Consider the following 22,716-nt stretch of genomic DNA (forward strand, 5'->3'; position numbering starts at 1 on the left):
CTTATGGAATACCAATACCAAAGCTAAAGTGCACGGATGATGGGAGGGACAAGGCAGGTACTTAAACGGAAGTTACCACTGCCTGTAAAAAACCCTTTCTCCCAAAAATAGCCTCCGAAGAAGCAAGGTATCAAATTTGTTAAATTTGAAAAGTATGAAGCGCAGACCAAGACTCCGTCTTGTAAATCTGTTCAACAGAAGCCACATTTAAAAAAGGCCCAAGTGAAAACCACAGCTCTAGTAGAATGAGCTGTAATCCCTTCAGGAGGCTGCTGTCCAGCAGTCTCATAAGCTAAATGAATTATGCTTTTTAACCAAAAAGACAGAGAGGCTGCTGAAGTCTTTTGACCTCTCCTCTGTCCAGAATAGACAACAAACAAGGTGAACGTTTGATGAAAACTGTAGTAGCTTGTAAGTAAAACTTTAAAGCACAAACCACGTCCAATATTGTGTAATAGACGTTCCTTCTTTGAGGAAGGATTAGGATACAAGCATGGAACAACTATCTCTTGAGTGATGTACTTGTTAGATACCACCTTAGGAAAAAACCCAGGTTGGTACGCAGGACTACCTTATCCGTACGAAGGACCAGATAAGGAGAATCACATTGTAACACAGATAACTTGGAGACTCTACGAGTCGAGGAATTAGCTACCCAAAAGGAACTTTCCAAGATAAAGATTGATATCTATGGAACAAAAAAGGTTCAAACGGAACTTCTTGAAGAACCTTAAGAATCAGGTTTAAGCTCCATGGCGGAGCAACAGTTTTAAACACAGGCTTGGATCTAACCAAAGCCTGACCAAATGCCTGAACGTCTAGAATACCTGCCAGACGCTTGTGCAAAAAAAAATACAAAAAAAAAAAAATAGACAGAGTAAAAATCTGTCCCCTTTTAAGGAATTAGCTGACAACCCTTTTCTCAAAAACATCTTGGAGAAAAGATAATATCCTGGGAATCCAGACTTTACTCCATGAGTAACCCTTGGATTCATAACAATCAGATTTTTACACCATATCTATGTTCAATTTTCCTAGAGACAGGCTTTCATGTCTGTATTAAGGTATCAATGACTGACTCGGAGAAGCCATGCTTTGATAACATCAAGCGTTCAGTCTCCAGGCAGTCCATCTCAGATTGATTCTATTTAGATGGTTGAAAGGACCCTGAGGTAGAGGGACCTGTCTCTGAAGCAGAGACCGTGATGGAAAGGATGACATGTCCACCAGATCTGCATACCAGGTCCTGCGTGGCTACGCAGGCGCTGTCAAAAACACCAAAGCCCTCTCCTGCTTGGTCTTGAACTCCGGAGGAAATCCCACTCCCCCGGAAGAAAAGTCTGACGACTTAGAAAATCCACCTCCCAGTTCTCAACACCTGGGATATGGATAGCTGATAGACAAGAGTGAGTCTCTGTCCAGTGAATTATTGTAAGACTTCTAACATCGCTAGGGAACTTCTGTTCCCCCTTGATGGCTGATGTAAGCCACAGTCGTGTATATTGTCCGACTGAGTATGATGTACCTCAGAGTTGCTAACTGAGGCCAAGTCTGAAGAGCATGGAATAGCACTCCCAGTTCCAGAATATTTATTAGAAGGAGGGTCTCCTCCTAAGTCCACTATCCCTGAGCCTTCAGGGAGTTCCAGACTGCATCCCAACCTAAAAGGCTGGCATCTATTGTAACAATTGTCCCATCTGACCTGCGGAAGGTCATACCCTTGGACAGATGGACCCGACATAGTCACCAGAGAAGAGAATCTCTGGTCTCTTGGTCCAGGTTTAACAGGGGGACAAATCTGTGTAATCCCCGTTCCTCTGACTGAGCATGCATAGTTGCAGCGGTCTGAAATGTAGACGTGCAAACGGTACTATGTCCCTTGCCGCTACCATTAAGCCGATTTCATTCATGTACTGAGCCACCGAAGGGCGCGGATGGGATGAAAAAAAAAAACCACGGCAGAAATTTAGAAACTTTGACAACCTGGACTCCGTCAGGTAAATTTTCATTTCTACAGAATCTATCGAGTCCCTAGGAGGGAAACCCTTGAGATTGGGGATAGAGAACTCTTTCCTTGTTCACTTTCCACCCATGTGATCTCAGAAATGCCAGTACTACGTCCGTATGAGACTGGGCAATTTGGATGTTTGACGCCTGTATCAGGATGTCGTCTAAATAAGGGGCCACTTCTATGCCCCGCGGTCTAAGGACCGCCAAAGCGACCCCAGAACCTCCATAAAGATTCTTGGGGCTGTAGATATCCCAAAGGAAAGAGCTACAAACTGGTAATGCCTGACTAGAAAGGCAAACCTGAAAAACGATGGTGATCTTTATGCATCACAATGTGAGGATAAGCATCCTTCAAATCCATTGTAGTCCTCTATTGACTCTCCTGGATCATAGTTAAGATGGTACGAATAGTTTCCATCTTAAATGACGGAATTCTGAGGAATTTGTTTAAGATCTTTAGATCCAAAATAGGTCTGAAGGTTCCCTCTCCTTGGGAACCACAAACAGATTTGAGTAAAAACTCTGTCCCTGTTCCTCTCTTGGAACTGGATGGATCTCGTACACAATGTAAGAATGCCTCCTTCTTTATCTGGTTTGCAGATAATTGTGAAAGGCGAAATCTCCCCTTTTTTTGGGGGGGAATCTTTGAAATCCACAAGATATCTCTGGGATATAAATTCCAATGCCTAGGGATCCTGGGCATCTCTTGCCCACGCCTGGGCAAAGAATGAAAGTCTGCCCCCTATAGGATCCGTTACCGGATAGGGGTCCGTTCCTTCATGCTGCCTTAGAGGCAGCAGCAGGCTCCTTGGCCTGCTTATCTTTGTTCCAGGTCCGATTGTCTCCAGACCGCCTTGGACTGAGCAAAAATTCCCTCTTGTTTTGCCTTAGAGGAAGAGGATGCCACACCTGCCCTGAAGTTTTTAAAAGGTACGAAAATTAGACTTTTTTTTTTTTTTTTTTTTTTTTTTTGCCCTTGATTTAGACCTATCCTGAGGAAGGGCATGACCTTTTCCTCCAGTGATATAAACAATAATCTCCTTCAAACCAGGCCCGAATAGGGTCTGCCCCTTGAAGGGAAGTTAAGTAGCTTATTTATTAAAGTCACGACAGCTGACCATGATATAAGCCATAGCGCTCTGCGTGCCAGTATAGTAAAAAAACAGAATTCTTAGCCGTTAGTCTAGTCAAATGAACAAGGCATCAGAAAACAAAGGAATTGGCTAGCATAAGCTTGTCAAATATATTCATCCAATGGAGTCGCTTAACTGTAAAGCCTCATCAAGAGACTCAACCCAGAACGCCGCAGCAGCAGTGACAGAAGCAATGTATGCAAGGGGCTGCAGGATAAAACCCTGTTGAATAAACATTTTTTATCCATTGGATCTAAAAAGCACAACTGTCCTCGTCAGAGGTAGTGGTACGCTTAGCTAGAGTAGAAACTCTTCTCTCCACCTTAGGAACTGTCTGCCAGAAGTCCCGTGTGGTGGTAACTATTAGAAAACATTCTTCTAAAAAATAGGAGGGGAAGAGAACGGCACACCTGGTCTATCCCATTCCTTATTAAAAAAAATTTTAGTAAACCTCTTTAGGTATTGGAAAAACATCAGTACCCACCGGCACTGCATATTATTTATCCAGTCTACACAATTTCTCTGGCCCTGCGATTGTACACATTCATTCAGAGCAGCCAAAGCCTCCCTGAGCAACAAGTGGAGGTTCTCAAGCATAAATTTTAAATGTAGAAATATCAGAATCAGGTTAAATCATCTTCCCTGAGTCAAAAAAAAAAAATCACCCACAGACTAAGCATATTGTGAGGTAGTATCATACATGGTTCTTAAAGCGTCTGTATGCTCTGTATCTACCCCCAGAGCTAACTGCTTTCCTTTAATTTCAGGTAGTCTGACTAATACTGCTGCCAGAATATTATTCACCACCTTTGCCATGTCTTGTAAAATAAACGCTATGGTGTTGATGTACTTGGCGCCATTTGAGCGTGAGTCCCTGAAGCGGGAGTCGAAGGGTCTGACACGTGGGGAGAGTTAGTCGGCATAACTTTCCCCTCGACAGAATCCCCTGGTAAAGAAACGCTATGGGTGCCCTTGATGTACTTGGCGCCATTTGAGCGTGAGTCCCTAAAGCGGGAGTCAAAAGGTCTGACACGTGGGGAGAGTTAGTCGGCATAACTACCCCCACGACAGAATCCTCTGGTGATAATGTTTTTAAAGACAAAAAATGATCTTTATTGTTTAACATGAAATCAGTACATCTGGTACACATTCTAAGATGGGGTTCCACCATGGCTTTAAAACATAATGAACACAGAGCTTCCTCTATGTCAGACATGTTAGAACAGACTAATAATGAGACTAGTAAGCTTGGAAAACACTTTAAATCAAGTTAACAAGCAAATATATAAAACGTTACTGTGCCTTTAAGAGAAACAAATTTTGCCAAAATTTGAAATAACAGTGAAAAAAGGCAGTTAAACTAACAAAATTTTTACAGTGTATGTAACAAGTTAGCAGAGCATTGCACCCACTTGCAAATGGATGATTAACCCCTTAATACAAAAAACAGATTAACAAAACGAAAAATATGTTTTAAACAGTCATAACAGCTCCTACTTTTGAAGCCCTTTTGAGCCCTTCAGAGATGTCCTATAGCATGCAGGGGACTGCTGAGGGAAGCTGAATGTCACTGTTTGTAATTTTAACTGCACCAACTGTAACTTTTATACTATAACAGTGGAAAGCCTCAGGAAACTATGCAAAATTTAAGCCAGCCATGTGGAAAAAACTTAGGCCCCAATAAGTTTTATCACCAAACATATGTTAAAAAACGATTAAACATGCCAGCAAACGTTTTAAAACACATTTTTACAAGAGTATGTATCTCTATTAATAAGCCTGATACCAGTCGCTATCGCTGCATTTAAGGCTTTACTTACATTACTTCGGTATCAGCAGTATTTTCTTAGTCAATTCCATTCCTAGAAAAATATTTTACTGCACATACCTTATCTGCAGGAAAACCTGCACGCCATTCCCCCTCTGAAGTACCTCACTCCTCAGAATGTGTGAGAACAGCAAATGGATCTTAGTTACGTCTGCTAAGATCATAGAAAAACGCAGGCAGATTCTTCTTCCAAATACTGCCTGAGATAAACAGCACACTCCGGTGCCATTTAAAAATAACAAACTTTTGATTGAAGAATAAACTAAGTAGAAAGCACCACAGACTCTCACAACCTCCTATCTATGTTGAGGCTTGCAAGAGAATGACTGAATATGGCAGTTAGGGGAGGAGCTATATAGCAGCTTTGCTGTGGGTGGACTCTTGCAGCTTCCTGTTGGGAAGGAGAATATATTCCATAAGTAATGGATGATCCGTGGACTGGATACACTTAACAAGAGAAATACTAGCTAGAAACAATATTTCTATAATCATAATAAGGAGTGCATCTCGTAGCAAAGCAAGGTTATTTCAACATCTTAGAGAGATAGTACCTTCCAGGCGTTGTGCCAGGAACATCTGCAAGGTCACCTAGCTCTGCAGAAACCAACAACAAATATGTATTTCCCACTACAGAATTATTGCTATAATAAATATTACCGTATTGGCCTGAGTATAGGCCGCACTTTTTTACCCTAATGCAAATCTTTAAATTAGGGGTGCGGCCTATATTCAGACGCAGCCTATAATCGGAAGCTATACAGCAGTTTTTGCCGCAGTGTAACTGTGTGTGCTATGGGGGCAGTTGAAGGCTGGAGCGGAGCAGACAGTAGAAGAATAGACAGCAGCAGTGAGGATCATGACAATGGGGGCTGCTGTGGGCATCTAGGGCTGGGCAGTGGGCGGACAGACTTGAAGATGGCTTAAGCTGACAGTGGAGCCTGGTCAAGCCCTCTGGGTATTGTAGTCCTTTGCACGGAAATCCTGTGCCCGGAAGTAAAGAGGTTCACGCTGTGGTAAGTTCAGGAATTTCCCGTATTACAGATTCTGGTCTCTCTCTGGTTTTGCAGGGACAGGAGAGGAAGCAGTGTGGAGGTGCTGTGGGGTCAGGTAGGGTATTTTGTTATAAACTATAAAGGTGGTGGTATTTTTTGTACAGAAACCAGAACACTTGTTGTCATTGCAATACAAAACATTGTTTTCTCTTAAAATGTTGTGCTACAAGGGTGTTTGTCAAATGTTAGTCAGCAAAGCAATATACCAGACAAAGTGAAAACCTAAGTAAATACATTAGAAAATAAGTTAAATGTTTGGCATAGCACTTTATGTGTATATTTTCTATAAAATGTTCATTTTCTTAAAATGGCACCAAACTTTAAGGGTGCGGCTTATAATCAGGTGCGGCCTATACTCGGGCCAATACGATATTTAGACAAGATGGATGCCAAAGACAAAATGGCACCCAAGAACAAGATGGCGCTAATCATGCTAACAATAATTCCTAACAAGTCTCTAAAACGATCGTATAGTAGATCGACACTGAAGAGACGGAAATTCAATGACACAGCTCCGCTCCGTGAATATTCTGACAGCAGAGAGAAGTCACATGACCGGCAGAGAGAAGAACCTACGCTGCAGCTGGTTTCAAACTCAAGCAGTTTGTCAGTTAGCCTGTTCTAGCTAAGCAAGCAAAGAAAACCAACTGCCAAATTTTAAGTTTATACATAAATCCCTGTATAAAACATAAGCCACACACATACTAATAAAGTATTTCAAAAGTTTTCAAAAGTTAGCCCAAAAAGGAAAAATGTCCAAATAAAGGGAAGATTACCCCCTAGTCTCAACATACATAATGTGCCTGCCCACTGCCAAAGAAAATCCTGTATAAAGGATTTTAAAAATGCCCCCATCTACTGCATATGACATATTCTTCTGAAGTGAAAGTCTCCAAGACCAAGAAGACAAAAGCAAGCAGTCTAGCTGTCCAGCAAGAAGACAGCTCACAAGGCGTGAAAGGACACACATACTCCTTAGAAAAAGAAGGAAAAGAGTAACCAACTCTGGCTTTCTGAACCATGGGCAGCAATGTGTTAGGAAACAAAGCAAGGACTACCTCACAACTTCCTAACTGCTTAAAAGCCACCACTACTCTACTAAAGAGATTGACGTGGACTCAGCTAAACAAAAATCCTTGCTTGAAGGGAAAAGTACCCGAACAAGGAATTAATTTCTTAAGACACCAAACTTCAGCTCCTCCATTGATTATGGGTGGGGGAGTGACACTTAACAGCTTTGCTGTGGTGCTCTTTGCCTCCTCCTGCTGGCCAGGAGTGACAATCCCACTAATAATTGAATGACATTGTGGACTCTCCATATCTTAGGAAAGAAAATGACATGCCAGTTATTTGCTAGAGCATGTAATTTTACGACTTTAGACCCTACACTATTGTGTTTTTAACGGTACCCATGGAGCACTGCTGGTCCCAAGCTGGAAACCGCTGCTGATCCAATCAGCAATGCTAGTTGCACATCAGAGTTGTTGATTGGATCAGCAGCAGTTTAGGATTAGGACCCAAAGTGGTCCACATGCAGATTAGATTAAAAAAAGGGTGTTTCTTATCTTCTATGGCAATTATCTTCTATATATAAATATATAGTTGAAAGTAGCTTCTTCATCAACTGTAAAATGGACTCTCCTATTTCGTTCCCCCAATCTCCTTTACCCTTCTCTAGTTATACATGAAAATAGAGGCATCAATATACTGTAAAAAAAGTGCATTGAAATTACACTTCTTTCATTTCTGGAATATTTGATTTTTTAAACCAGGCTCTTGCCTTTACACCATTATGTATACAAGTAAATGTCTAACAAAAAAAGATCATTAAACCTGAAATAAATAGAACATAAAATATGCTATTTGGGAAAAAATTGACTCTATGCATTCTGCAGTTACGGCAAGTCTCAAAGACATACGGTCTGACATTACTGAACTAGGTGGCAGACTTGAAATACTCGAAGAACACAGAGACACAGTCTCAGATGAACTAGCAGCATCCTCCCATACCATTCAACTTCAACAACAATCTATCACAGAATTGCAGGATAAAGTAGACGATCTGGAAAACAGATCCCGCAGAAACAATATCAGACTGAAGGGAGTCCCAGAGAGTATTGCCAAATCCAGATCTTCAGACATACCTGCAACAACTTTTTCGCAACATCACAGGAGACTCAGAAGAATCAGATTATGAAATTGAAAGAGCACACAGAGCGCTACGACCAAAACCTAAGGAGGATGCCCCACCTAGAGATGTTATCATCAAGTTATCATTTTTTCAAGATAGAGAAAGAATACTTCAAGCTTCCAGGACCAAGCCAACATACAAATATCAAGGAACTATAATACAATTTTTCCAAGACCTTAGCCTCCGAACACTTCAAAGAAGGAGTTCTCTACGCCCTTTGACTACCCTCCTACGAAAACACCAAATCAAATACAAATGGGGTTTCCCTTTTGCCCTATATATCCTCAAAGACAACAAATCTTACACACTCCGTGACCAGGATGAAATAGGACCAATTTGTAAACTCTTGGGACTAGATACTCCACATTTACCCACCGAGGACCAACCACAGAAATCATCTGTTCCCCCCAGTCAGCTCAGATGGACAAAAGTGAATCACAAAGGATCCAAGAAATAGGACAACTCTACATGTCTCCAGCCTTTTTCTTCCCTACCAGGACATCCTACACGACCTAGAGTCCCCTACTCTGGGCTTTAACGTGTTTTGCTGAGACACCAGTATCCTTATTAACATGACACCTTTTGAAGGATGTGTCACCTCACACTCCCCTATAGGGGGTACTAATATTGCTTTACATTTCAGTTAAATGTTCAGACGCTGACAATATGGAAGCGTCATATTTATAGCCATGTTTACTATATTACGATCAGTTCATATGTTGCTGACTAACTAGTTTTAGCTATATTAATGTATAGGCAGCATTCACCTTTATAAGGTAACGTTAACGCATATGCTATATGTTGTCCCACTTAAGGGACTCAAGTTATGTTATCATGTATTTTGTCATTTTTCTTGTTATTTTTCCTCTTTAATCTTATCTTTCTCTCTCTTCAGGGACGCCGGGGCTGCTCCCCCCCTCAGACTAATTTACTGTTACTTCTATCAGCCGACTGACCTTCTGACTTCTCCCAGACCGTATGTACCAATACACTCCACACCAGATTTACTTTTACTAAGATCACCCACCATAATGACTCTATGACCCCTCAGATACACCTTATCTCTCACAATGTGAGAGGATTAAACACTAACGTCAAAAGACGTACAGCCATGTCTCAATATCAACATTTAGGGGCCAACATCATATTTCTCCAGGAAACCCATTTCACTCAAGATATAATCCCCAAATATTGGGCTAAACAATTCACACAACACTACCATGCTTCCACTACCACCAAGAAGAGAGGTGTATCAATACTGATCCACTCCAGTTTACCCTTTGAACACGAGTCTACCATAGCAGACAAGGAGGGGAGATATCTTATTGTTAAGGGCCGTCTACTCGACTGTTGTCCTATGTAATGTTTATGCCCCTAATGATAACCAACATACTTTTTTCAGTAAAATTTCAGATTTAATTACTAACTGGTCTCAACATAAAATTATATTAGCGGGGGACTTTAACATTACTATGGTTAAACATACGGATAGTAATATCAAATTAACTCCCAAAAAACTTAGACACAACAGAATAGTAAATTCTATCCAAGAACATCTAGCCCCACATGCATTGGTCGATTCCTGGCACTCACTATACGGTCAAACTACGGATACAACCTTCTACTCCTCAGCTCATAAACACTATACGAGACTCGACTACATATACACAAGTCAGATACTATTACCTCTTTTTAGAAGCTCGACAATTCACCCATGTGTATGGTCCGATCACTCTGTTCTTATACTTCACCTAGAGGGGGTTGTGGACACACTTAGATCTAGGACTTGGACCTATGACCCCACTTACTTGAAAGACCCCCTAGTCAAAGATAGACTTAGCAAACTACTTACTGAATTCTGGGACATTAATAGGGGCTCCACACTCAACCCAATCTCTCCTTGGGCAGCACATAAGACATACATTAGGGGGCTACTTATACGGGAGAAATCGCAACGGAATAGACAACATAAATCCATGATATCAAACCTTCATGCAGAAATACGAGAACTTGAAGCCAAACATAGATTAACCAGTAGAACTGATATCCTATCCACCTTAGAGACTAAAAGATCATACCTAGCTAACCTCCTAAACAATCAATCACTTAGAGCAATCCAGAAACTCAACACACAATACTACATATACGCGAACAAGCCGGATAAGTTCCTAGCACACAAACTGAGAGAAAGATGTAAAGCATCCACTATAGGGTCTATCCTACTTCCAAGTGGTGTTCTTGTGTCACATCCGCAACATATAGTGGACGCTTTTGCAGACTATTATGGGAAACTGTACGATGGAAACAAAGTAACACATACACAAGAGATAGTGTCCCAAACTACATTATTCCTAGAGGAAGCTGGGCTGAACTCCCTTTCAAAGGATGACAGCGATAGCTTAAATGCCCCAATTACGAGAATGGAAATACTAGGTATCATAAAAGACCTTAAGTCAGGGAAAGCCGCGGGACCGGACGGTTTCGCTAGCGAATATTATAAAAAATATTAAGGACATATTGGTACCCCACCTCACTGATTTTTGTAATTATATACTCGAGGGTCATACAATCCCGAACGACCTGTTACAAGCTAGGATAGTGGTAATACCTAAACCTGGTAAAAATCATAAGCTTTGCTCCAGTTACCGCCCTATCTCACTCATTAATCAAGACTTGAAGATCCTCACTAAGGTATTAGCCAATCGCCTAAAACATATCCTTCCAAAATTGATCCATTTGGATCAGGTAGGCTTCATTAAGGATAGAGAAGCACCTGATAATGTGCGAAGGATGCTAAATATAATAGATTATGTTGGAAAAACTGGAATGCCTTCTCTGCTCCTGTCGTTGGATGCAGAGAAGGCATTTGATAGAATAGACTGGGGATACATGAAAGCAGTCATGCTCCAGATGGGATTTGGAGGGGCCTTCATTAAAGCATTGAATGTGATATATTCGACTCCTTCAGCTCAGGTCTCCGTGTCGGGATATAAATCTAGATGCTTTCCCATATTAAATGGTACTAGACAGGGGTGTCCACTCTCTCCCCTTATCTTTGCACTCTGCATAGAACCCCTAGCAGCAAAAATAAGAAAGACACCAGATGTCTCAGGAGTTATGATTAAAGATCAGGAATACAAATTAACACTCTTTGCAGATGATATCCTACTGACGTTGACTAAACCCCTTCTAACACTACCCAACTTATATAAAATCCTAGAACAATTCTCCCAGGTTTCAGGTTATAAGGTTAATCTGGATAAATGTGAAGCACTATCACTAGGTCTGCCCCAACACACTAAGAAGCTCATAGAAGTCAATTTTGACCTAAAGTGGGCTACACACTCCCTTAAATATCTAGGGATTTACCTGACTACCCAAATTAGCCAGCTACACAAACGCAACTATGAACCTATGTTCAGGGAAATTAGGAAGAATCTCAATAAGTGGAAAACACACACCTTCTCATGGATGGGCAGGCTTGCAGCAGTAAAAATGACTATCCTGCCCCGCCTACTATATCTATTTCGAACACTCCCCATAGAGGTTCCAATTAAGGATCTGAAAACACTCCAAGCAGAACTAATAACATTTATAAGAGGTAAGAAAATGGCTAGAATCTCTTCCACACTTATCACAAAACATAAGGTCTTAGGAGGGATAGGAGCACCTAATCTATTAGAATATTATAGAGCAGCAAGACTAGCACAAACTGTACTTATAGGAGGAAGAAGGGAGGAAGTCCTTTGGACCAAAATAGAGGCAGACCTGAGGGGGTCCATTCATGTAGATGACATTCTGTGGAACAGATACCCTACAAAAAACACACCCGACAAATACAGATCACACATTTTTGACAACACTACACACTTATGGTCACTATTTACTAAACAACAAAAGTTATTACCTACTCAAACACTTATGTATCCGATTAGATATCTCCTCTCCAGCGAGGTGCAGACTATAATCAATAAATGGGCTAACAAAGGATTATACAGGGTGGCAGACTGGTTAGATGGGAGAAAGTCTAAGACATTCACTCAAATACAGACTCAACTGGGTTCAATAAAGCTCCAGTGGTTCCAGTATCTCCAAGTCAATTCAGCAATTCAAAAATATGTCAGAACTTCTTATAATAGTACGTTTTCAACCTTAGAAATCCTGATGAACACCACACATAGACCCAAACAGGCGATATCTAGAATATACTTAGAGATCCAATCACTAAACAAAATGACTAAACCCACTATACTTTTACATTGGGAAAGAGACCTTGACATGGTTAAAGATAAAAAGAGATGGGATGAAATTTTTCACTCGGCCTGCACAGGTCTTTTGAGTGCAGACCTGAGAGAAAATACGATCAAAACTATGTATAGATGGTACCTAACCCCAACCAAAACCTACCATATGTCCCTCTCTAACAATAAATTTTGCTACAGGGGATGTGGAGAAATAGGGTCGTACCACCACATGTGGTGGGATTGCACCATAATACAGCCAATATGGGCTCAATTATCCTCTCTTCTGGGAGCGGTCCTCGAGGAACATATCCAACTAACTCCTTCTCAAGCCCTGTTAAATGAACCTATACATAGATTTAATAAACACATAAATATATTCATCAAGATTGCATGCACGGTCACCAGAATGAGTATTGCAAAATACTGGAAAACTAAAGCCCCCCCATGGGAGGAAGTGTTTAATAGACTAACACTGACTTATCGCATGTATGAATCCGCCTCTAAGATTCTGGACACACAACCACAATTCGAGAGAATATGGTTTTACTGGACACTCAATCAACCACAGACATATAGGGCCCAATAAGAACCTTTTCAGATAAGGAGCTAAGCAGTTTGGTTACCGGGGGGGGCGGGGGGCCTCGACGTCCTTCTATACCTAATCTCATTTTACTATTCTTCACTCTATCTAATTGTTCGACAAGCTTTATTAGCAACCTACAGATTAGCAATTGGTAGGCACTCTTCTATCTAAACTCTCACTCTATTTTCCTTCTTTCCCTCTTTATTCTTTTCCCCTTTTGGTTGAAGATTTATGCCATTGCTCTGGTTTTTTACTGTGTTATTGAGGATAGCGAAACCATGCCACCTACTTAGACAAACTTGATCAGAGACATTTTCCACTCCACTCACACCACCCCATCAAGGACTTGGACTCTGTGTCTGGTGGCTGTGGCTTACCCCGATTGCTAAACGGGAGAAACTTAGCATAGAATATTAAGATCCTGCTTTGAGAAATTAACAATGGATTCTAAGAGACTTTAGTAGGTGGCAGGAGACCTAGAAATTTAGCACTATTGCTTCAGTTATACTTCCTATCCCACCTGTTAGATATATAAAAACGATGTATGACCACTGGTGTAACAAATTTATTTCTGTTCATATCAATAAAAAAGATTTAAACATAAAATAAAATATGCTATTTTATATAATTTATACACATAACCTTAGAAAGTGAATGACTGATTTGTTAGAGACTTTGAGGCCGATTTAACAAACTCCGTATTGGCCCCAATGCCCGTTTCCGCACAAGCCTTCAGGCTCCCCGGAAACAGAAGTAAAGAAGCAGTGGTCTTAAGACCGCTGCTCCTTAACTCCGCTGACAACAATCCGCCCAAATACATACAATCAGGCTAATTGACACCCCCTGCTAGATTGGCCGCGAATGTGCATGGGGCGGTATTGCACAAGCATTTCTACTGAAATGCTTGTGCAATGATAAATGACGTATGCTGTCGTCATTTATCGATGTGTGGAGGACATGATCTGCTACAGCGGATCATATTCGCTCACACTTTAATAAATCGGCCCCATATTTTAATGTTGCAACTACAGAGAATAGAATTAATCTTTATTTGTCAATCCTTCACATAAACTGAAAATAAGATTGACCACAATCCATTAGGAAAAATAGATTACCTGGGTCCAAGCGAAATAGCACAAGAGTGATCAGGAGAAGGGCGAGCACAACCTGGCGGAGAGGTACCTTGTGAATCTGTCTCCACACAATACTTAGTACTCCATAGAGTAGTCGAGTAACCTTGAGAAGCCTTTTTTTGGTATCATCTGCAATAAAAAGTTTCAGTCAACAACCTAAAATGATCTCTTGTTTCTGCTGCAAATGACTAACACAGCATTTTCTTTGCAATGTGTTTCAGCCCTATGACAGCAGATGCATTGAGGGATAGTTTGGGGTATTCATATTAGATTACCTATTTTACTACCAAAAGTCTGTATACTTATTTTAGGAATGCTATCACTGCAAACACATTTAAAGTTTATTATTTACCTGTGTGTAGCTTGCTCTTTAACTCTGTATGGTCAGATGGGAGAGTCTCTGTATTCTGTTTATTTAGCTGCTCCCACTGGGTCCTGTTCTCACTAAGAGCTTTAAGAACTGTGTGTTTTTGCTGGCCAGTAAAGACTTGTGAGTTTTGTGCTAGCTCCTCTGCCTCTGAAAAAAGACCTAATGGGAGGAGTATTCGCAAAAGGTGGAGCTCAAGCACACGTGCATAACCAGGAAGCTGTTGATTCGATTGCTCTCTCAACCAGTCAGTGCTCAATTCCAACATTACATGTTGCTGCTTCACTCTGCTGTATAATAGGAGACTGAAGAAATATACAAAATAATCATTTTGTTAGTTTTTTTTCCGTTTGAGATAATATTTAACAGGACAGTCAACGCAAAAAATGTTATTGTTTAAAAAGATAGATATTCCCTTTATTACCCATTCCCCAGTTCTGCACAGCCAACATGGTTATGTTAATATACTTTTAACCTCTGTGATTACCTTATATCTAAGCCTTTTCTGACAGCCCCCGATCACATGACTTTTTATTTATTATCTATTAACTTGCATTTTAGCCAATTAGTGCAGTTTATGCCACAACCCACGGGCGTTAGCACAATGTTATCTATATGGCTCACATGAAATAGCACTCCCCTGTTGTGAAAAGCAAATAAAAAAGCATGTGATAAGAGGCTGTCTTTAGTGGCATAGAAACACGGAGAAATTTAGAGGTTTAAAGGGTATAAAGTGTATTAATATAACAATGTTGGTTGTGCAAAGCTGGAGAATGGGTAGTAAAGGCATTATCTATCTTTTTAAACAATAACAATTTTGGTGTTGACTGTCCCTTTAATTATTAAATATTTTTTTATCATCTTCTGTTTCAAAAGAAAATAATCTATATACTTTACCAAAAAAACAATCTATATACTATACCAAAAAATAATCTATATACTTTACCAAAAACCAATCTATATACTATACCAAAAAATAATCTATATACTATAACATAAAATAATCTATATACTATACCAAAAAATAATCTATATACTATAACATAAAATAATCTATATACTATACCAAAAAATAATCTATATACTATAACATAAAATAATCTATATACTATAACATAAAATAATCTATATACTATACCAAAAAATAATCTATATACTATAACATAAAATAATCTATATACTATACCAAAAAATAATCTATATACTATAACATTAAATAATCTATATACTATACTACAAAAACATAATTTATGCTTACCTGATAAATTTATTTCTCTTGTAGTGTATCCAGTCCACGGATCATCCATTACTTGTGGGATATTCTCCTTCCCAACAGGAAGTTGCATTCGACCGAAACAAGCCGAGAAAGGAGAAACCATAGGGTGCAGTGGTGACTGAAGTTTAATTAAAATTTAGACCTGCCTTAAAAGGACAGGGCGGGCCGTGGACTGGATACACTACAAGAGAAATAAATTTATCAGGTAAGCATAAATTATGTTTTCTCTTGTTAAGTGTATCCAGTCCACGGATCATCCATTACTTGTGGGATACCAATACCAAAGCTTAAAGTACACGGATGATGGGAGGGACAAGGCAGGAACTTAAACGGAAGGAACCACTGCCTGTAGAACCTTTCTCCCAAAAACAGCCTCCGAAGAAGCAAAAGTATCAAATTTTGAAAATTTTGAAAAGGTATGAAGCGAAGACCAAGTCGCAGCCTTGCAAATCTGTTCAACAGAGGCCTCATTTTTAAAGGCCCAGGTGGAAGCCACAGCTCTAGTAGAATGAGCTGTAATTCTTTCAGGGGGCTGCTGTCCAGCAGTCTCATATGCTAAACGGATTATACTCCGAAGCCAAAAAGAAACAGAATTTATGTTTACCTGATAAATTACTTTCTCCAACGGTGTGTCCGGTCCACGGCGTCATCCTTACTTGTGGGATATTCTCTTCCCCAACAGGAAATGGCAAAGAGCCCAGCAAAGCTGGTCACATGATCCCTCCTAGGCTCCGCCTACCCCAGTCATTCGACCGACGTTAAGGAGGAATATTTGCATAGGAGAAACCATATGGTACCGTGGTGACTGTAGTTAAAGAAAATAAATTATCAGACCTGATTAAAAAAACCAGGGCGGGCCGTGGACCGGACACACCGTTGGAGAAAGTAATTTATCAGGTAAACATAAATTCTGTTTTCTCCAACATAGGTGTGTCCGGTCCACGGCGTCATCCTTACTTGTGGGAACCAATACCAAAGCTTTAGGACACGGATGAAGGGAGGGAGCAAATCAGGTCACCTAAATGGAAGGCACCACGGCTTGCAAAACCTTTCTCCCAAAAATAGCCTCAGAAGAAGCAAAAGTATCAAACTTGTAAAATTTGGTAAAAGTGTGCAGTGAAGACCAAGTCGCTGCCCTACATATCTGATCAACAGAAGCCTCGTTCTTGAAGGCCCATGTGGAAGCCACAGCCCTAGTGGAATGAGCTGTGATTCTTTCGGGAGGCTGCCGTCCGGCAGTCTCGTAAGCCAAACTGATGATGCTTTTAATCCAAAAAGAGAGAGAGGTAGAAGTTGCTTTTTGACCTCTCCTTTTACCGGAATAAACAACAAACAAGGAAGATGTTTGTCTAAAATCCTTTGTAGCATCTAAATAGAATTTTAGAGCGCGAACAACATCCAAATTGTGCAACAAACGTTCCTTCTTTGAAACTGGTTTCGGACACAGAGAAGGTACGATAATCTCCTGGTTAATGTTTTTGTTAGAAACAACTTTTGGAAGAAAACCAGGTTTAGTACGTAAAACCACCTTATCTGCATGGAACACCAGATAAGGAGGAGAACACTGCAGAGCAGATAATTCTGAAACTCTTCTAGCAGAAGAAATTGCAACTAAAAACAAAACTTTCCAAGATAATAACTTAATATCAACGGAATGCAAGGGTTCAAACGGAACCCCCTGAAGAACTGAAAGAACTAAATTGAGACTCCAAGGAGGAGTCAAAGGTTTGTAAACAGGCTTAATTCTAACCAGAGCCTGAACAAAGGCTTGAACATCTGGCACAGCGGCCAGCTTTTTGTGAAGTAACACAGACAAGGCAGAAATCTGTCCCTTCAGGGAACTTGCAGATAATCCTTTTTCCAATCCTTCTTGAAGGAAGGATAGAATCCTAGGAATCTTAACCTTGTCCCAAGGGAATCCTTTAGATTCACACCAACAGATATATTTTTTCCAAATTTTGTGGTAAATCTTTCTAGTTACAGGCTTTCTGGCCTGAACAAGAGTATCGATAACAGAATCTGAGAATCCTCGCTTCGATAAGATCAAGCGTTCAATCTCCAAGCAGTCAGCTGGAGTGAAACCAGATTCGGATGTTCGAACGGACCCTGAACAAGAAGGTCTCGTCTCAAAAGGTAGCTTCCAAGGAGGAGCCGATGACATATTCACCAGATCTGCGTACCAAGTCCTGCGTGGCCACGCAGGAGCTATCAAGATCACCGACGCCCTCTCCTGATTGATCCTGGCTACCAGCCTGGGGATGAGAGGAAACGGCGGGAACACATAAGCTAGTTTGAAGGTCCAAGGTGCTACTAGTGCATCCACTAGAGCCGCCTTGGGATCCCTGGATCTGGACCCGTAGCAAGGAACTTTGAAGTTCTGACGAGAGGCCATCAGATCCATGTCTGGAATGCCCCACAGCTGAGTGACTTGGGCAAAGATTTCCGGATGGAGTTCCCACTCCCCCGGATGCAATGTCTGACGACTCAGAAAATCCGCTTCCCAATTTTCCACTCCTGGGATGTGGATAGCAGACAGGTGGCAGGAGTGAGACTCCGCCCATAGAATGATTTTGGTCACTTCTTCCATCGCCAGGGAACTCCTTGTTCCCCCCTGATGGTTGATGTACGCAACAGTTGTCATGTTGTCTGATTGAAACCGTATGAACTTGGCCCTCGCTAGCTGAGGCCAAGCCTTGAGAGCATTGAATATCGCTCTCAGTTCCAGAATATTTATCGGTAGAAGAGATTCTTCCCGAGACCAAAGACCCTGAGCTTTCAGGGATCCCCAGACCGCGCCCCAGCCCATCAGACTGGCGTCGGTCGTGACAATGACCCACTCTGGTCTGCGGAATGTCATCCCTCGTGACAGGTTGTCCAGGGACAGCCACCAACGGAGTGAGTCTCTGGTCCTCTGATTTACTTGTATCTTCGGAGACAAGTCTGTATAGTCCCCATTCCACTGACTGAGCATGCACAGTTGTAATGGTCTTAGATGAATGCGTGCAAAAGGAACTATGTCCATTGCCGCTACCATCAACCCGATCACTTCCATGCACTGAGCTATGGAAGGAAGAGGAACGGAATGAAGTATCCGACAAGAGTCTAGAAGTTTTGTTTTTCTGGCCTCTGTCAGAAAAATCCTCATTTCTAAGGAGTCTATTATTGTTCCCAAGAAGGGAACCCTTGTTGACGGAGATAGAGAACTCTTTTCCACGTTCACTTTCCATCCGTGAGATCTGAGAAAGGCCAGGACAATGTCCGTGTGAGCCTTTGCTTGAGGAAGGGACGACGCTTGAATCAGAATGTCGTCCAAGTAAGGTACTACAGCAATGCCCCTTGGTCTTAGCACAGCTAGAAGGGACCCTAGTACCTTTGTAATGTTTGTCCAGGAATGCGAACCTCAGGAACCGATGATGTTCCTTGTGGATAGGAATATGTAGATACGCATCCTTTAAATCCACCGTGGTCATGAATTGACCTTCCTGGATGGAAGGAAGAATAGTTCGAATGGTTTCCATCTTGAACGATGGAACCTTGAGAAACTTGTTTAAGATCTTGAGATCTAAGATTGGTCTGAACGTTCCCTCTTTTTTGGGAACTATAAACAGATTGGAGTAGAACCCCATCCCTTGTTCTCTTAATGGAACGGGATGAATCACTCCCATTTTTAACAGGTCTTCTACACAATGTAAGAATGCCTGTCTTTTTATGTGGTCTGAAGACAACTGAGACCTGTGGAACCTCCCCCTTGGGGGAAGTCCCTTGAATTCCAGAAGATAACCTTGGGAGACTATTTCTAGCGCCCAAGGATCCAGAACATCTCTTGCCCAAGCCTGAGCGAAGAGAGAGAGTCTGCCCCCCACCAGATCCGGTCCCGGATCGGGGTCCAACATTTCATGCTGTCTTGGTAGCAGTGGCAGGTTTCTTGGCCTGCTTTCCCTTGTTCCAGCCTTGCATTGGTCTCCAAGCTGGCTTGGCTTGAGAAGTATTACCCTCTTGCTTAGAGGACGTAGCACTTTGGGCTGGTCCGTTTCTACGAAAGGGACGAAAATTAGGTTTATTTTTTGCCTTGAAAGGCCGATCCTGAGGAAGGGCGTGGCCCTTACCCCCAGTGATATCCGAGATAATCTCTTTCAAGTCAGGGCCAAACAGCGTTTTCCCCTTGAAAGGAATGTTAAGTAGCTTGTTCTTGGAAGACGCATCAGCCGACCAAGATTTCAACCAAAGCGCTCTGCGCGCCACAATAGCAAACCCAGAATTCTTAGCCGCTAACCTAGCCAATTGCAAAGTGGCGTCTAGGGTGAAAGAATTAGCCAATTTGAGAGCATTGATTCTGTCCATAATCTCCTCATAAGGAGGAGAATCACTGTCGACCGCCTTTATCAGCTCATCGAACCAGAAACATGCGGCTGTAGCGACAGGGACAATGCATGAAATTGGTTGTAGAAGGTAACCCTGCTGAACAAACATCTTTTTAAGCAAACCTTCTAATTTTTTATCCATAGGATCTTTGAAAGCACAACTATCCTCTATGGGTATAGTGGTGCGTTTGTTTAAAGTGGAAACCGCTCCCTCGACCTTGGGGACTGTCTGCCATAAGTCCTTTCTGGGGTCGACCATAGGAAACAATTTTTTAAATATGGGGGGAGGGACGAAAGGAATACCGGGCCTTTCCCATTCTTTATTAACAATGTCCGCCACCCGCTTGGGTATAGGAAAAGCTTCTGGGAGCCCCGGCACCTCTAGGAACTTGTCCATTTTACATAGTTTCTCTGGGATGACCAACTTGTCACAATCATCCAGAGTGGATAATACCTCCTTAAGCAGAATGCGGAGATGTTCCAACTTAAATTTAAATGCAATCACATCAGGTTCAGCTTGTTGAGAAATGTTCCCTGAATCAGTAATTTCTCCCTCAGACAAAACCTCCCTGGCCCCATCAGACTGAGTTAGGGGCCCTTCAGAAATATTAATATCAGCGTCGTCATGCTCTTCAGTATCTAAAACAGAGCAGTCGCGCTTACGCTGATAAGTGTTCATTTTGGCTAAAATGTTTTTGACAGAATTATCCATTACAGCCGTTAATTGTTGCATAGTAAGGAGTATTGGCGCGCTAGATGTACTAGGGGCCTCCTGAGTGGGCAAGACTCGTGTAGACGAAGGAGGGAATGATGCAGTACCATGCTTACTCCCCTCACTTGAGGAATCATCTTGGGCATCATTGTCATTGTCACATAAATCACATTTATTTAAATGAATAGGAATTCTGGCTTCCCCACATTCAGAACACAGTCTATCTGGTAGTTCAGACATGTTAAACAGGCATAAACTTGATAACAAGTACAAAAAACGTTTTAAAATAAAACCGTTACTGTCACTTTAAATTTTAAACTGAACACACTTTATTACTGCAAATGCGAAAAAACATGAAGGAATTGTTCAAAATTCACCAAATTTTCACCACAGTGTCTTAAAGCCTTAAAAGTATTGCACACCAAATTTGGAAGCTTTAACCCTTAAAATAACGGAACCGGAGCCGTTTTGAACTTTAACCCCTTTACAGTCCCTGGTATCTGCTTTGCTGAGACCCAACCAAGCCCCAAGGGGAATACGATACCAAATGACGCCTTCAGAAAGTCTTTTCTAAGTATCAGAGCTCCTCTCACATGCGACTGCATGCCATGCCTCTCAAAAACAAGTGCGCAACACCGGCGCGAAAATGAGGCTCTGCCTATGCTTTGGGAAAGCCCCTAAAGAATAAGGTGTCTAAAACAGTGCCTGCCGATATTATTATATCAAAATACCCAGATAAAATGATTCCTCAAGGCTAAATATGTGTTAATAATCAATCGATTTAGCCCAAAAAAAGTCTACAGTCTTAATAAGCCCTTTTTGAAGCCCTTATTTACAATCGTAATAAACATGGCTTACCGGATCCCAGAGGGAAAATGACAGCTTCCAGCATTACATCGTCTTGTTAGAATGTGTCATACCTCAAGCAGCAAGAGACTGCTCACTGTTCCCCCAACTGAAGTTAATTGCTCTCAACAGTCCTGTGTGGAACAGCCATGGATTTTAGTGACGGTTGCTAAAATCATTTTCCTCATACAAACAGAAATCTTCATCTCTTTTCTGTTTCTGAGTAAATAGTACATACCAGCACTATTTCAAAATAACAAACTCTTGATTGAATAATAAAAACTACAGTTAAACACTAAAAAACTCTAAGCCATCTCCGTGGAGATGTTGCCTGTACAACGTTAAAGAGAATGACTGGGGTAGGCGGAGCCTAGGAGGGATCATGTGACCAGCTTTGCTGGGCTCTTTGCCATTTCCTGTTGGGGAAGAGAATATCCCACAAGTAAGGATGACGCCGTGGACCGGACACACCTATGTTGGAGAAAAGAGAGGTTGCCGAGGCCTTTTGACCTCTCCTCTGTCCAGAGTAAATAACAAACAGGTAGCCTGCAAGTAAAACTTCAATGCACGGACTACGTCTAGATTATGCAAAGGACGTTCCTTCTTTGAAGAAGGATTAGGGCATAATGATGGAACAACAATCTCTTGATTGAAACCACCTTAGGTAAAAACCCAGGTTTTGTACGCAGAACTACTTTATCTGAATGAAAGATCAGATAAGGAGAATCACAATGTAAGGCAGATAACTCCGAGACTCTTCGAGCCGAGGAAATAGCCATCAGAAAAAGAACTTTCCATGATAGAAGTTTGATATCAATAGAATGAAGGGGTTCAAACGGAACCCCTTGAAGAACTTTAAGAACCAAGTTTAAGCTCCATGGGGGAGCAACAGGTTTAAACACAGGCTTAATTCTAACTAAAGCCTGACAAAATGCCTGAACGTCTGGAACTTCTGCCAGACGCTTGTGTAAAAGAATAGA

The 22,716-nt window shown here is 41.4% G+C and overlaps 1 protein-coding gene across 3 annotated transcripts in view; it reads right to left on the reverse strand.

The window, feature by feature from the left end:
* PEX26 (peroxisomal biogenesis factor 26) overlaps positions 1 to 22,716 on the reverse strand; it is a 79,955-nt gene that overhangs the window by 40,679 nt on the left and 16,560 nt on the right. For all 3 annotated transcript variants that reach the window (XM_053718905.1, XM_053718904.1, XM_053718906.1), the window contains exons 4-5: positions 14,527 to 14,846; positions 14,157 to 14,303 (exon numbers count right to left, since the gene is read on the reverse strand). In XM_053718905.1, coding sequence (XP_053574880.1) covers positions 14,157 to 14,303; positions 14,527 to 14,846 — 467 coding nt within the window. The remainder of the gene's footprint in view (positions 1 to 14,156; positions 14,304 to 14,526; positions 14,847 to 22,716) is intronic.

This window comes from Bombina bombina, chromosome 6 (assembly GCF_027579735.1).
Source record: "Bombina bombina isolate aBomBom1 chromosome 6, aBomBom1.pri, whole genome shotgun sequence".
Classification (NCBI taxonomy): Eukaryota; Metazoa; Chordata; class Amphibia; order Anura; family Bombinatoridae; genus Bombina; species Bombina bombina.